The sequence below is a fragment of the Entelurus aequoreus genome, linkage group LG03 (genome assembly GCF_033978785.1).
Source record: "Entelurus aequoreus isolate RoL-2023_Sb linkage group LG03, RoL_Eaeq_v1.1, whole genome shotgun sequence".
Lineage (NCBI taxonomy): Eukaryota > Metazoa > Chordata > Actinopteri > Syngnathiformes > Syngnathidae > Entelurus > Entelurus aequoreus.
This window is the reverse complement of record NC_084733.1, coordinates 79240017-79254601: the sequence shown is the minus strand read 5'-3', so window position 1 is coordinate 79254601 and position 14585 is coordinate 79240017. Positions and strand designations below refer to the sequence as shown.

Here is a 14585-nt window from a genome sequence, read left to right as displayed (position 1 = left end):
GTCAAATGCAGAGGACAAATTTCACCACACCTAGTGTGTGTGTGACAATCATTGGTACTTTAACTTTAATCACTACAATTTGTGTCTAGCTATTTTCTTATGAACATATATACGTATATTGTACTTGGCAGCTACTTGTGATGGCTGCCAGTTGAGGGCTAGTGGCGCAATGGATAACGCGTCTGACTACGGATCAGAAGATTCTAGGTTCGACTCCTGGCCAGCTCGGCAAACTTTTTACCTACTCAGTGGCCTAGTGGTTAGAGTGTCCGCCCTGAGATCAGTAGGTTGTGAGTACAAACCCCAGCCGAGTCATACCAAAGACTATAAAAATGGGACCCATTACCTCCCTGCTTGGCACTCAGCATCAAGGGTTGGAATTGTGGGTTAAATCACCAAAAACGATTCCCGGGCGCGGCACCGCTGCTGCCCACTGCTCCCGTCACCTCCCAGGGGCTGAACAAGGGGATGGATCAAATGCAGAGGACAAATTTCACCACACCTAGTGTATGTGTGTGACAATCATTGGTACTTTAACTTTAACTAATGCTAACCTCAGACACTTTCATGTAGTCGCCCCTTATATACTGTATTTTCCGGACCATAGGGCGCACAGGATTATAAGGCGCACTGCCGATGAGCAGGTCTCGTCAGGTCTGTTTTCAAACGAAAGGCGCATTGGATTATAAGGCGCATTAAAGGGGTCTTTTTTTTTCTAAATTGAAAACACTTCCTTGTGGTCTACATAACATGTAATAGTGGTTCTTTGGTCAAAATGTTGCATAGATTATGTTTTACAGATCATCTTCAAGTCGCTTTCTGACAGTCGCTTCAGGATGTGCCGTTTTGTGGGCAGGTCTTATTTGCGTGGCTCACCTTTTGGCAGCGTCTTTTCGCCGTCATCTTTGTTGGAGCAGTGTGGCGTCCAAGGACGGGAGTGGAAGAAGTGTCAAAAGATGGAGCTAACCGTTTTAATGACATTCAGACTTTACTTAAATCAATAACGGAGCAGCATCTCCTCATCCGTGGCTCACTAGTGCAATAACAACGCCGGAAATGTGTCCCGTGAAAAAACGTCTGACCGGAACTCCATAATAACTAAAGTTCCTTGGGTGAATAATGTAAACTCACTATACCGGTATGTTTTAGTGCTTTAATGGCGAGTTTACTGACAGATATAAGTAAGAACTTTACACTACTTAATATAAGAAATGGCAATAGCGGAGGATGAATGTCCCATAACAAGAAGATAGAGAAAAAGAAGAAGCTTATCGACTATGGGGTCGGCACAAACTACAAAGGCGGATGCGCGCAAATTTTCAGGACTTATACAGATCAGCCAGAAGGTAAGAAAAGTTGCTTTTGCATAATATTGCGAAACAAAACGCCAGATAATATGTCTTACCTTATACATACACAGTAATAATACTCGTATGCCGTATGCTGAAGCACAGTACAATCCATCAAGCGGTGCGGCTTTATAGCTTACCAAAGTCGCACTAAAACATTTTGATAGATTTTTGATTGAGGTGTGTAATGTTCTATATTTTCAATGGAACATATAATATGTTGGTGTTGTTTACTTGAGTCATATCGCAGTCTACACGTATCTCTTATGTGTGACTGCCATCATATTGCAGTCTACACTTATCTCTTATGTGTGTATGCCATCTACTGGTCACACTTATAATTTCACCATGTACCAAATAAAATAGCTTCGTGGTCGGTAAGCACAACCAAAATTATTCCGTACATTAGGCGCACCGGGTTATAAGGCGCAGTTTTGAGAAAATGAAAGGATTTTAAGTGCGCCTTATAGTCCAAAAAATACGGTATATATTTGGTGCTACCTAAGGTGTGACCTTCGCTTCCCCACAGGTGACCAGGTTCATCAAGGAGGAATCCATCATGCGGAAGATGCAGTTCATCGTCATCTCCCTGAAGGAGGAGTTCTTCCACAAGGCCGACGGCCTGCTGGGAGTTTACTCCGATGTAAGAAAACCTTGTCCAAGTAAGTCGGTGACTTGTTAAGGATAAAGACTGCAGTGTCGTGTTGTTTTCCAGTTTGATGAGCAGACTTTCAGTCGCATCCTGACATTGGACCTTCAACCCTACCCTCTGCCGGAGGACGACAACGAAGCAAACGGAGAACAGCCGACTGGAATTTAATGAATTCTTTCCTTTCGAGCTCCTAAATGTTTGCCATCAAATGAGTTCATTGTTTCACTCAAGTCTGTTAGACTGGAGAGTTTCCTTCGAAGAAACACTTCCAAATTGATTGGCTTTGTTCGCAGGCTCCTAAATGTTCCATGAATTAATCGTTCAGCTAAAACAGTAACATTTTAAAGTGTCTTACAGTTACAGACGCCATGATACTTATTTGCTCTCCATATTGCTTCATATTTACAAATGCTAATGTTCATATGTGTTGTGTTGGCGTTTTAAAATGTTAGTTAAAATAACTCAATAATACTGTTCTTTTGATAAGTTATTATATTTAATGTGTTTTAATTGAAGAGTTTATATCGAAGATGGACTGTAAACATTTATTCGCGTTAATTAAATCGTTACCATTGAAGTGTTCTAATTGTCTCATCTCCATTTGGCCTCACGGGGGCGCAGGCGATTTTCCGTTTTATAACTTAAACTCAGTCCGATATCTTTCCAACGTTGTTTAGTTGCAAATTAGCGGAAGTTAAAAGTTTTTACTCCTCGTCGCTCATTTATTGAAGCACCAATAAGCAATACAACATGTTTTAAAATGTATTTCTGTTTTGTCGATGTCAGCTGATTTTTAGGTCATTCATCACGTGACTAATATTTACGGAAGTAGTGTCATTTTGTGGACACAGGTCCGTGTCAAGTCTTTTATTAACCTTTTGTCAGACTATTCATGCATTTTAGCATCACATGTGGCAATAATAGCAACGCGTGTACTTACGTACAAACATGATGGACGTAAGATGTATTTTAGTTGATTAGCTCATAGCAACGTAACGTTATCTGTGTGTTGGTTAGCAAATAGCGCTAGCTTTGGTCCTTCGCACCAAATTCCATATCATTTTCAAACAATATTCTGGTCGGTTTCGCTCTGGAGCCACAAGAAGTCACTGCCGGTGGTCTGACGGGATTGTAGAGATTGTGTTCCGACTACGTTTCAGGTATCAGCTAACGTTAGATCACCATCATCATGGGGGCCGAGCAGAGCGGAGATGCTGAACATAAACACTCCGACTACAGCTCGTCTGGTGAGCATGTTTCTCCTACTTCATTGTTTGTGTTCTCATGTTCGATGCTACCTAAACGAGCATTGCACTGACAAAGCAACTTCAGTTCTGACATTTTGGTCCAAATCACATGACAAACCGTCATTGTTCCCCATTGATTCAGACCTTTATGGTCCCTTGCAATCTACAGCATTTACTCTCTTAAACTTTTGTTTGTTGTATGACTGCATCAAATATTGAAGTGATGTTGCACAGTTAGACTTGTCAGCTGATTATACGTTGCCCCTGTTTGCATCGTCTAACTCAGGGGTGTCCCAAGTGCGTCCCGGGGGGCATTTGTGGCCCGCAGGCACGTTTTAAAAACACTATTAAAACAGTAGAATAAAACAGCAAACAGGTTTAATGTAACGAGGAAAATCTGCAATATTTACTCTAATAACAAAAGCTGCCAGGCAGGCTCTTTTCGCCATTGCTCAATAAATGATAATTAATAAAAAATCAGGGCAGCACGGTAGGACAGGGGTTAGTGAATGTGCCTCACAATACGAAGGTCCTGAGTAGTCCTGAGTTCAATCCCGGGCTCGGGACCGTTCTATGTGGTGTTTGCATGTTCTCCCCGTGACTACGTGGGTTCCCTCCGGGTACTCCGGCTTCCTCCCACCTCCAAAGACATGCACCTGGGGATAGGTTGATTGGCAACACTGAATTGGCCCTAGTGTGTGAATGTTGTCTGTCTATCTGTGTTGGCCCTGCGATGAGGTGGCGACTTGTCCAGGGTGTACCCCGCCTTCCGCCCGAATGCAGCTGAGATATGCTCCAGCACTCCCCGCGACCCCGAAAAGGGACAAGCTGTATAAAATGGATGGATGGATGGAATCAAAATCAATCTTGTTATAAATGATTGACCTATTCAGGGCTCCAATTACTTCACATCAAATATTCCACTTTGAAATATTTTTTGGGGGGGAAATATTGCATATTTTGTGGCCTTGCCATATAAAAAACAAAGTTTTCTTTGGAAAAAAAGGCTTAAAACAAACAGAAAAAAAAGAATAATACAAATATATAGTTGAGGGACATATCTGAAGTTGATTTTAAGACATAAAGGGGCTGTGTGCAACATTTAGGGTGCTAACTTTCCAATGTATTTTACACAGTATATCCCACCTTCTCACGGCTTCTCGTATGTAATGACGCTTTAGGTGCTGTTAGATAATAATAGCAATTTGGTTAGCTATAGTTAACTGTCATTGAATGTATATTTTATCATAACAACAACGTGACTGCAAATTTTTCATTGCTTCTTTAAACTGCTGTTGCATGTGTGCACGCGCTCCTGCGCGTACGTGTTGACGAGACTGGGTGAGTGAGTGACCGCTGTAATCATCAATTATTTTATGCGGGCCGGTAAATATTTCTACCGTATTTTTCAGACTATAAGTCGCTCCGGAGATTATAAGTCGCACCGGCCGAAAATGCATAATAAAGAAGGAAAAAAACATATATAAGTTGCACTGGAATATAAGTCGCATTTTTTTGGGAAATGTATTTGATAAAACCCAACACCAAGAATAGACATTTGAAAGGCAATTTAAAATAAATAAAGAATAGCGAACAACAGGCTGAATAAGTGTACGTTAAATGAGGCATAAATAACCAACTGAGAACGTGCCTGGTATGTTGACGTAACATATTATGGTAAGAGTCATTCAAATAACTATAACATATAGAACATGCTATACGTTTACCAAACAATCTGTCACTCCTAATCGCTAAATCCCATGAAATCTTATACGTCTAGTCTCTCACGTGAATGAGCTAAATAATATTATTTGATATTTTACGATAATGTGTTAATAATTTCACACATAAGTCGCTCCCGAGTATAAGTCGCACCCCCGGCCAAACTATGAAAAAAACTGCGACTTATAGTCCGCAAAATACGGTAGTTTGTTATTGTGAAAATTATAGACAATTGTCAGCCAAATGTGTTCTGTAACACAAGCTAGCCGTTGCTGTTGTTCCTTTTTTTTTTTTTTTTTTTGCTTTGATAAATGTTACTGTCTGCTATGAGGTGGCGACTTGTCCAGGGTGTACCCCGCCTTCCGCCCAAATACAGCTGAATCCAGCACCCCCCGCAACCCCAAAAGGGACAAGCGGTAGAAAATGGATGGATGGATAAATGTTGGGCTGCAACTAACAACTAATTTGATAATCGATTAATCTGTCGATTATTACTTCGATTAATCGATTAATAATCGGATAAAAGAGACCAACTACATTTTTATCCTTTCCAGTATTTTATTGGAAAAAAACAGCATACTGGCACCATACTTATTTTTGATTATTGTTTCTCAGCTGTTTGTAAATGTTGCAGTTTATAAATAAAGGTTTATAAAATAATTTTAAAAAAGTAGCCTCTGCGCATGCGCATAGCATAGATCCAACGAATCGATGACTAAATTAATCGCCAACTATTTTTATAATCGATTTTAATCGATTAGTTGTTGCAGTCCTAGATAAATGTTACTGTGAGGAAGTTGCAAACAGAACCTTTTAAGTGTTGAAAGTTAAACAAAAATAAATTAAAGTAAAGTTAAATAAAACTAAAAATACATTTTTGTGTTTAAAAAAAAAATACCACTGCCCAAAAAATTATTATCAATTAAAGTCAACGTTTTTTTTAATCATTGACCTCTTCAAGGCTCTAATTACTTCCCATCAAATATTCCACTTTGACATTTTTTTGGAGGGGCGGGGGGAATAATGCATATTTTGTGTTTTTCCCATAAAAAACAGGGTAGTCTTTGACAAGCAGGGCATTAAAAATACATATATATTTTATATAGACAGATAGACCTAAAGTTGATCTAGTGCAGGGGTCGGGATCCTTTTTGGCTGAGTGAGCCATGAAAGCCAAATATTTTAAAATTTATTTCCGTGAGAGCCATATGATATATATAATAATACAACTAAATGCATGCATTTTTAAGTAAGACCAACATCTTATTCATTTTAATAACATTGTTATTCTGAAGCTAACCAATAATCAAATAAAATACTTCTTACCATTAAGCGACTTCTTGAACAGGTGCAGTAAAAAACGGATGGATGGATTAAAATGCATGAGAAGGTTTTATATTTTGAACGTTATTTTTAACACTGTGATTACCAGCGTAATTATTCATTACTTATCGTGTTAAGCAATGTCAGCTAAGATTTATCTGAGAGCCAGATGCAGTCATCAAAAGAGCCACATCTGGCTCGAGAGCCTTGGATTCCCTACCCCAGATGTAGTGATTTATTCTGTTAAAAAAACAAATGATATATGACTTTTAACATTTTTATGACTCAGACCCTTTTGGGTCCCCAGGAGCAAACTTAAGGGGGGGGGGGGGAAATTACTTGTATTTTATTAGTTATGAAAATGAAAAATATATCAAAATGGCCCCCGCATGCTTCGATTTTTCAGGGTGCGACCCTCAATGGAAAAATTTTGGATACCCCCGTACTAACTTTTCTACCTGTGTGTGCGCAGTGGTTCCCTCTCCAGCCAAACAGAAGGCCAAGATGGACGACATAGTTGTTGTGGCCCCGGGCACTCAGTCCATGAGAAACATCCACAACGACCCTGATGTCATTAAGCTCCAGGAGATTCCCACATTTCAGCCCCTCTTGAAAGGTGACAAGTCTTTTGTTGACGTATGAATACGTTTCGAACACGATGTCCAAAATGTCTTGGTGAGGTGAAGAACTCACATCGTCCTATCTTTAAAGGCCTACTGAAATGATTTTATTTCATTTCATTTTCATTTCATTTCATTTTATTTAAACGGGAATAGCAGATCCATTCTATGTGTCATACTTGATCATTTCGCGATATTGCCATATTTTTGCTGAAAGGATTTAGTAGAGAAAATCGACGATAAAGTTCGCAACTTTTGCTCGCTGATAAAAAAAAGCCTTGCCTGTACCGGAAGTAGCGTGACGGCACAGGAGGTAATATTCCTCACAATTTTCCTTTGTTTACAATGGAGCGAGAGAGATTCGGAGCGACAAAGCGACTAATACCCCATTAATTTGAGCGAGGATGAAAGATTCGTGGATGAGGAACGTTAGAGTGAAGGACTAGAGAGGCAGTGATGGACGTATCTTTTTTCGCTCTGACCGTAACTTAGGTACAAGCTGGCTCATTGGATTCCACACTCTCTCCTTTGTCTATTGTGGATCACGGATTTGTATTTTATACCACCTCGGATACTATATCCTCTTGAAAATGAGAGTCCAGCACGCAAAATGGACATTCAAAGTGACTTTTATCTCCACGACAATACATCCGTGACACACTTAGCTACTGAGCTAACGTGATAGCATCGTTCTCAAATGCAGATAGAAACAAAAGAAATAAACCCCTGACTGGAAGGATAGACAGAAGATCAACAATACTATTAAACCATGTACATGTAACTACACGGTTAAAAATTCTCAGCCTGGTAAAGCTTAACAATGCTGTTGCAACCGGACCTCACAGAGCTATGATAAAAACATTAGCGCTCCACCTACGCCAGCCAGCCCTCATCTTCCCATCAACAGCCGTACTCACCTGCGTTCCAGCGATCGACGGCGCGACGAAGGACTTCATCCGTGGGTTTGGCGGCTAGCATCGGCTAGGCGTCTGCTAAGTAGTCCTTGTTGTGTTGCTACAGCCAGCCGCTAATACACCGATCAATCCCACCTACAACGTTCTTCTTTGCAGCCTCCATTGTTCATTAAACAAATTGCAAAAGATTCACCAACACAGATGTCCAGAATACTGTGGAATTATGAAATGAAAACAGAGCCTGTTGTATAGGATTTTCCGGGCTCCGAATACTTCCCTTGTCCTCGTGACGTCACACGCATACGTCAGCATAATAAAACGTTTTTAACCGGAAGTGTGGCGGGAAATTTAAAATTGCCCTTTATAAGTTAACCCGGCCGTATTGGCATGTGTTGCAATGTTAAGATTTCATCATTGATATATAAACTATCAGACTGCATGGTCGGTAGTAGTGGGTTTCAGTAGGCCTTTAGGATGAGAATGAGAATTATGTCCTTGGACTTTTGTCTATTTAGTGTAAAAGGATTATCAAGAATTTGGAAATTGGAGCAGCCCTGCTGGAATAACCGCAATAATTTGCTTTATATACTCTGTCATCTACTGCTCTCACTCTAAACCCCTGTGATCTTTGCTCCGCTACAGGAGTGCTGAGTGGTCAGACGTCGCCCAGCAGCGTGTGTCTGGAGAGACTGGACCCAGCACAGGTCTTGCAGCTCTGCCTCCGCTACCAAGACCACCTGCATCAGTGCGCCGAGGCCGTCTCCTTCGACCAGAACGCTTTAGTCAAGCGCATCAAAGAGGTCAGTCCACCACGACCTGCATGTAACTCGATGCTAAATTACTTTTGTTTTGTATGCGGGACCAAAAAGTTTGTGTCTCCTTTCAATTCGACAAATAGTTTAGCTCTTTGGGGGGGGGGTCAAGTTGTTATTCACAAACGTCCCCACTAGATGGAGAAATTGTGTTTTCATACACCTGTGCATTAGAACAGTGTTTCTTAATCATAGAGCAAGGGTGCGCAACCTAAAATGTTGAAAGAGCCAAATTGGACCAAAAAAAATCTGTCTGAAGCCGCAATAACACAAAAGCCTTATGTAAGGGTTATAATGAAAGAAACACATTATGTAAGTTTCTATATTAGCTATTTTAGCCTACTATCAAAATGACTATGCACACTCTTGGCATTCTCTCGATGAGCTTCAAGAGGTAGTCACCTGAAATGGTTTTCACTTCACAGGTGTGCTTGAAGCTCATCGTGAGAATGCCAAGAGTGTGCTAAGCAGTAATCAGAGCAAAGGGTGGCTATTTTGAAGAAACTAGAATATAAAACATGTTTTCAGTTATTTCACCTTTTTTTAAGTACATAACTCCACATGTGTTCATTCATAGTTTTGATGCCTTCAGTGACAATCTACAATGTAAATAGTCATGAAAATAAAGAAAACGCATTGAATGAGGAGGAGGTGTGTCCAAACTTTTGGCCTGTTTGTGTGTGTGTGTGCGTGCGCGCGTGTGTGTGTGTTTCTACCGTTCTTGAGACATCAACAAGGAAAAGTACCTTCCATATGAGGACCGGTGAACAAGTTAGGACCGAAATCATGGTCCCAATACGGAAAACTATTGCATCTAATAGCGAGCCAAATACTAGAGTCTGTGAACATTGCTCCAAAGTCAGGATTTTTTGTTGATTTAATGTGCATACAAAAGTAAACATTGACAGGCGCAAAGGCAGCAATATATGTAGGGCTGCAACAACTAATCGATTAAAATCGATTATAAAAATAGTTGGCGATTCATTTAGTCATCGATTCGTTTAAGGCTGCAGCTAACGATTATTTTTCTATCGATTCATCTATTGATTATTTTTTTAGATTAATCGGTTATTCTATAGATTATTATTTTTAGATTAATCTATAGATTATTTTTCCTCTTACCGATTATTTTTTTTATTTAAAATGAAGATGAAAAAAGAAATGTAGGCCAGTTTTTTCAAAAGGCATGGCTTTTATTTACAAAAAAAAGAAGTATGGCCACTCAGTCAACATTAACAACAACATGACAAAATATTCTTTAACAATGTAAACATTTGAAACTTTTAACATTTAACAAAATTAAAAGTAGCTTATTTGCTTTTTAATGTGCAATATAAAAGTCAACATCCAGTGCAAATCTTAATATTCTGCAATAGTATAAGCATTTCAAAAGTAAAAGTATTGCTTATTTGCTAAAATGTGCAAAAATAAAGATAAACATCCAATACAAAAAAGTGCAAAACGAAATATTCTGTAACAGTGTAAACATCTCAACAAAAGTGAAAGTATTGCTTATTTGCTAAAATGTGCAAAAATAAAGATAAACATCCAATACAAAAAAGTGCCAATCTAAATATTCTGGAGCACTGTAAACATTAAGTATTGCTTTTAAAATGTGCAAAATAAACATCCAGTCCAACACAGTACACAATAACCAATTCTACTCATTCCAGTGAGTGACTAACAGTTGTAATGAAGAATGGTTAGCATGTCTACATGCTCTGGTTCTTTTCTTGTTTACAATATTCCCAGCAGCTGAAAATAGGCGCTCAGAAGGGGTCGATGTGGCTGGAACTGAGAGCTAATTAGCCTTCACCTCAAGCCAGGACTGCGAGTGAGCTGAGCTGCAGTTTAAGTTTCTAGAAGGTCAACGGGCTCATAGTGATGTTACTAGTAGTTGACTGGGAGGTGTTTATTATCATTTGGGGAGAGTCCGCTGCCTGATGCTCACCTGCTAAACACCTATCTGCTCGACGCTGAAGCACTGACTACATGCGCTCTGAATACGCACTGCTGATTGGCTGTTAATGCTCTGAATACGCACTGCTGATTGGCTGGTAACGCTTTCTGTGTACCAATCAGATGGTTGTGTGGGTGGGACAATGCTGCGTGCTGAGACAGAAGCAGAAGGAGCAAAGCAGCTTGTTAAGACTTTAGCTTTAGCTTAGAAACTCGTTCGGTACACCCCCGTACCGAAAAGAAAGCCCCGTACCGCAACGGTTCAATACAAAACATGTACCGTTACACCCCTAGCAGATACAAATGACACATTCATGTTTTTGTGTAATGATGACAACGTATGCTCACGCGGACGATTGACTAGTTGATGGTTGATGGTTTTCTTTTCAAATGTTCGTTCATAGCCGTTGTGCTGCTTTGATATGCTATTTCCGCTCGACACAGTGTGCATACAACAACATTATTAGGCCGTTTATTGAAATACTCTCACACTTTTGACGACTTTTGGCGTGCTTTTTCCCCCTCGCTCGCACCGCTCGCATCATCTGCTTTGCGCTCCGCCATGACGGTAGTGTGACGTAAATATGCGACGCGTCGACGCACAAAAACGGCATGGACGTATTTACGTAACCGATGACGTCGACTTTGTCGACGCGTCGTTTCAGCCTTAGATTCGTTGGAACTATGCTATGCGCATGCGCGGAGGCTTTTTTTTTAATTATTATTTTTTTTATAAACCTTTATTTATAAACTGCAGCATTTACAAACAGCTGAGAAACAATAATCAAAATAAGTACAAAAACAGTACAAAACGGCGCCAGGGCGGCTCTGAGGCTACGTCTCATGAGGTGGAGGTAAGCTAGCCAATGATGTGTCATGTACAGCTCACGTGACGACGCCGTCTCCTTTGCTGGAAACATTCGAAAAATGGTGCAGGAAAACAGTACAGATAGTTCAGCGGAAAAACATCTCGAGGTTATTGCTTCAATGGAGAAAAGTGTACGACCTAAGTCGTCAAAAGTGTGGGAACACTTCACTTTAAAGACTTCAAAGAAGACCATTTCCTGCAAAATGGAACGGAAGTACAACATTGCTTCAGGAGCAGCTGAAAAGAAAACATGCTGGAGCCATGGATGAAGGGAAGAACTCACGGTACGTAACTTTTTAAGTCCATAGTGGCAACAGGCTTTCATGAGTTCAGCTTTTTTGTGAGTAACGTTAACGTTATGCCTTTGTTGCAACGCGGGGCTGATAATGTGTCTCCGGCACATTTGACTCCGTTTTGAGAGAGAAAACGCACGGTTACCAATTTCGAAATAAACGTAACGGACAGAAATATCTCAGGTTGGTGTCATAATGGATCAATGTAGCCGGGCCCGATAAAGCTATATAAATCTATTTTGATTTGAGTGACGCTTTAGTATAACTAAACGTTATGAATGTGCTGGAATATTTCATGCTATTATTCAGAGGCAGCCTAAAATGAATCCTTTATTATTCACAACAGAAACGTGTACAATATCTGATTCAGTTTTGATCTGATGAGTTACATTTCTGTGTTATTATTGGTGTATGCTGCATCCCCAATGTCCAGAACATGGTGCCAGTATGCTGGGTTTTTTCAATAAAATACTGGAAAGGGTAGAAATGTAGTTTGTCTCTTTTATCCGATTATTAATCGATTAATCAAAGTAATAATCGACAGATTAATCGATTATCAAATTAATCGTTAGTTGCAGCCCTAAATATATGATAAAACAAGACGGCAGCTAAAGAAGGACTTCCCTATTCATCCCGAAAAACCCCGCCAGGTGAACAGCTGATTTTACGACTTAAGACAACCCGCGTCCCAAATGTGACCGTAGGATGAACAAACACACTACGGTACTAAGACTATAGTGGCCATTAACTGTTAGCTTCTACGGCTGGGTTGCCGAAAGTGAGGCAGAGGGGCCATCTGTGGTCCGTGACCCGTTTGTCATCGGCCTTAAGCACATTACAAAAAATAGAGATCTCATTTGCACCCCTGGTGGTGAAATCTATCAAAATTAAGGTGGTCCCAAAAAGGAAGGTTTTTCTAATTGACTGTGTGTAAAATTTTGAAGTGCTCCCCCTCTGGTCAACGTATGAAATAACAAGTGTGTGTAAAAATTTGAAGTGCTCCCCCTTTGGTCAACATATGTAATAACAAGTGTGTGTAAGAAATTTAAATGCGCCCCTTTGGCTAAAATTAATTTAAAAAAAAAAATGTATATAGAGACATAACTATAATAACTTGAAGTAAATAATGAAGATTAAAAATCAATTACAAAAAAAAAAAAAACTAAAAACTTACCTTTTTACATTTGCATAGTATGTATATATTATTAATGTTGTAAATACACATCTTTATATATCTAGAAAGGGTGGTAAAGAGGTAGGCATTTTTCGGAGTTCTCAAGAAGGTAACAAATACAAGAATGTGTGCGTGTGTGTGTGTATTTATGAATGTGTATATACACAGTATATGTTTTGTTACATTACATGCAGTCAGCTTTTTTAGCCAAATGTGGCCCCCAAGTCAAAAAGTTTGGACCCCCCTGTTCTAAACACACTTAGGACACATCCACAATGTTGAGTTCTGTTGTTCTCCCGCGTGCTGACTCGGCGTCTGTACTCCCCCGCCTTGTGTGGGTCCAGATGGACCTGTCCGTGGAGACCTTGTTCAGCATCATGCAGGAGCGTCAGAAGCGCTACGCCAAGTACGCCGAGCAGATCCAGAAGGTGAACGAGATGTCCATGATCCTGAGACGCATCCAGATGGGCATCGACCAGACGGTGCCGCTGATGGAGCGCCTCAACAACATGCTGCCCGAGAGCGAACGGCTGGAACCTTTCAGCATGAGGCACGACGGGGACTCCAGCGCCAAGTAAGCCGCGGAGGGAAGCCCTACCCAAGGTGATGACCGCGACTTTTTATTCTCTTTGGTGTTTCATCCAGCCGACTGCTGAGGAGCTTTTGGGTCTGAGTGTTCCGAAACTAAAACTTGCAAGCGCGAGACACGATTGCAAATGAGCTCTCTGGATGCCCCAGAAAGCTGCGAAATTGGGAACTCGGTGGATTTAAAAGCAAGAAGAAAGTTTGGATCTTATACCTTTCCACTTCATGGCCTGCGTCTACTTTTTATGGAATATCATGACGGATGAAAATAATGAGGACGTTTGAAACGTTTCCACTCATGTATGACTTCTCCAAGTCTAGTTGTATTTTTCTTTGCTGTAAAAGGAAGGAAAGAGAAAATAAATTAAAAGTGTCGTGTTAAGTTGCATTTTAAAATAAAACTGTGCCAAAAAAAGTGTCCATTATTTCATATATTCTTTTTTATTGAACTGAATTTTTTCCACCCCCCCGTGAAGATAATTTTGTATGTACTGTATAATACGGTAATCATTATGTGTCAAGATAGTTATTTACTAACACTAAAGATGCAATTATTGTCTCTTACGCCCTCCACTGCACTTCATTTAGAGTGACTGTTTGGAAGTGTGTATATATATATATGTATATATATATATATATATATATATATATATATATACATATATATATGTCTTAATTAGATTATCCAAAAAATAGTGCTCGATACCGTGGTAGAGCGTAATATGTATGTGTGGGAAAAAAATCACAAGACTATTTCATCTCTACAGGCCTGTTTCATGAGGGGTTTCCTCAATCCTCCGGAGATTTTTTTTTTTTTTTTTTTCAATCTCCTGAGGATTGAGGAAACCCCTCATGAAACAGGCCTGTAGAGATGAAATAGTCTTGTGATTTTTTCCCCACACATACATATATATATACATATATATATATATATACATACATACATACATATATATATTTATGTATATATATATATATATACACACACAGTATATATGTACATATGTGTATATATATGTCCACATACAAACATATGTATATATATATATACCGTATATAGAATAGAA

General features: G+C 39.7%; 2 protein-coding genes and 1 non-coding gene across 4 annotated transcripts in view; all 3 read left to right on the top strand.

The window, feature by feature from the left end:
- smc1b (structural maintenance of chromosomes 1B) overlaps window positions 1–2544 on the top strand; it is a 39230-nt gene extending 36686 nt beyond the window's left edge. For both annotated transcript variants that reach the window (XM_062042854.1, XM_062042853.1), the window contains exons 24-25: window positions 1879–1992; window positions 2065–2544. In XM_062042854.1, the coding sequence (XP_061898838.1) occupies window positions 1879–1992; window positions 2065–2169 (219 nt within the window). In that variant the 3' untranslated portion in view covers window positions 2170–2544. The remainder of the gene's footprint in view (window positions 1–1878; window positions 1993–2064) is intronic.
- On the top strand, window positions 156–228 carry trnar-acg (transfer RNA arginine (anticodon ACG)). Its single transcript has one exon. It is a non-coding gene; the product is annotated as a tRNA-Arg (tRNA).
- A 262-nt stretch (window positions 2545–2806) lies between the features above and the next one.
- On the top strand, window positions 2807–13922 carry borcs5 (BLOC-1 related complex subunit 5). The gene is made up of 4 exons (XM_062042855.1): window positions 2807–3248; window positions 6766–6909; window positions 8470–8627; window positions 13278–13922. The coding sequence occupies exons 1-4, from the start codon at window positions 3191–3193 to the stop codon at window positions 13509–13511; spliced, it is 594 nt and encodes a 197-aa protein (XP_061898839.1). The 5' UTR covers window positions 2807–3190; the 3' UTR covers window positions 13512–13922.
- Window positions 13923–14585: the final 663 nt, after the last annotated feature.

What these genes read in the sequence shown, in the direction of transcription:
- borcs5 (XM_062042855.1), top strand. Translation starts at nt 3,191, where the DNA reads ATGGGGGCCGAGCAGAGCGGAGATGCTGAACATAAACACTCCGACTAC. An exon ending in ATTTCAGCCCCTCTTGAAAG is followed by an intron (nt 6,910 to 8,469) that starts GTGACAAGTCTT and finishes GCTCCGCTACAG; the next exon opens with GAGTGCTGAGTGGTCAGACG. An exon ending in TAGTCAAGCGCATCAAAGAG is followed by an intron (nt 8,628 to 13,277) that starts GTCAGTCCACCA and finishes GTGTGGGTCCAG; the next exon opens with ATGGACCTGTCCGTGGAGAC.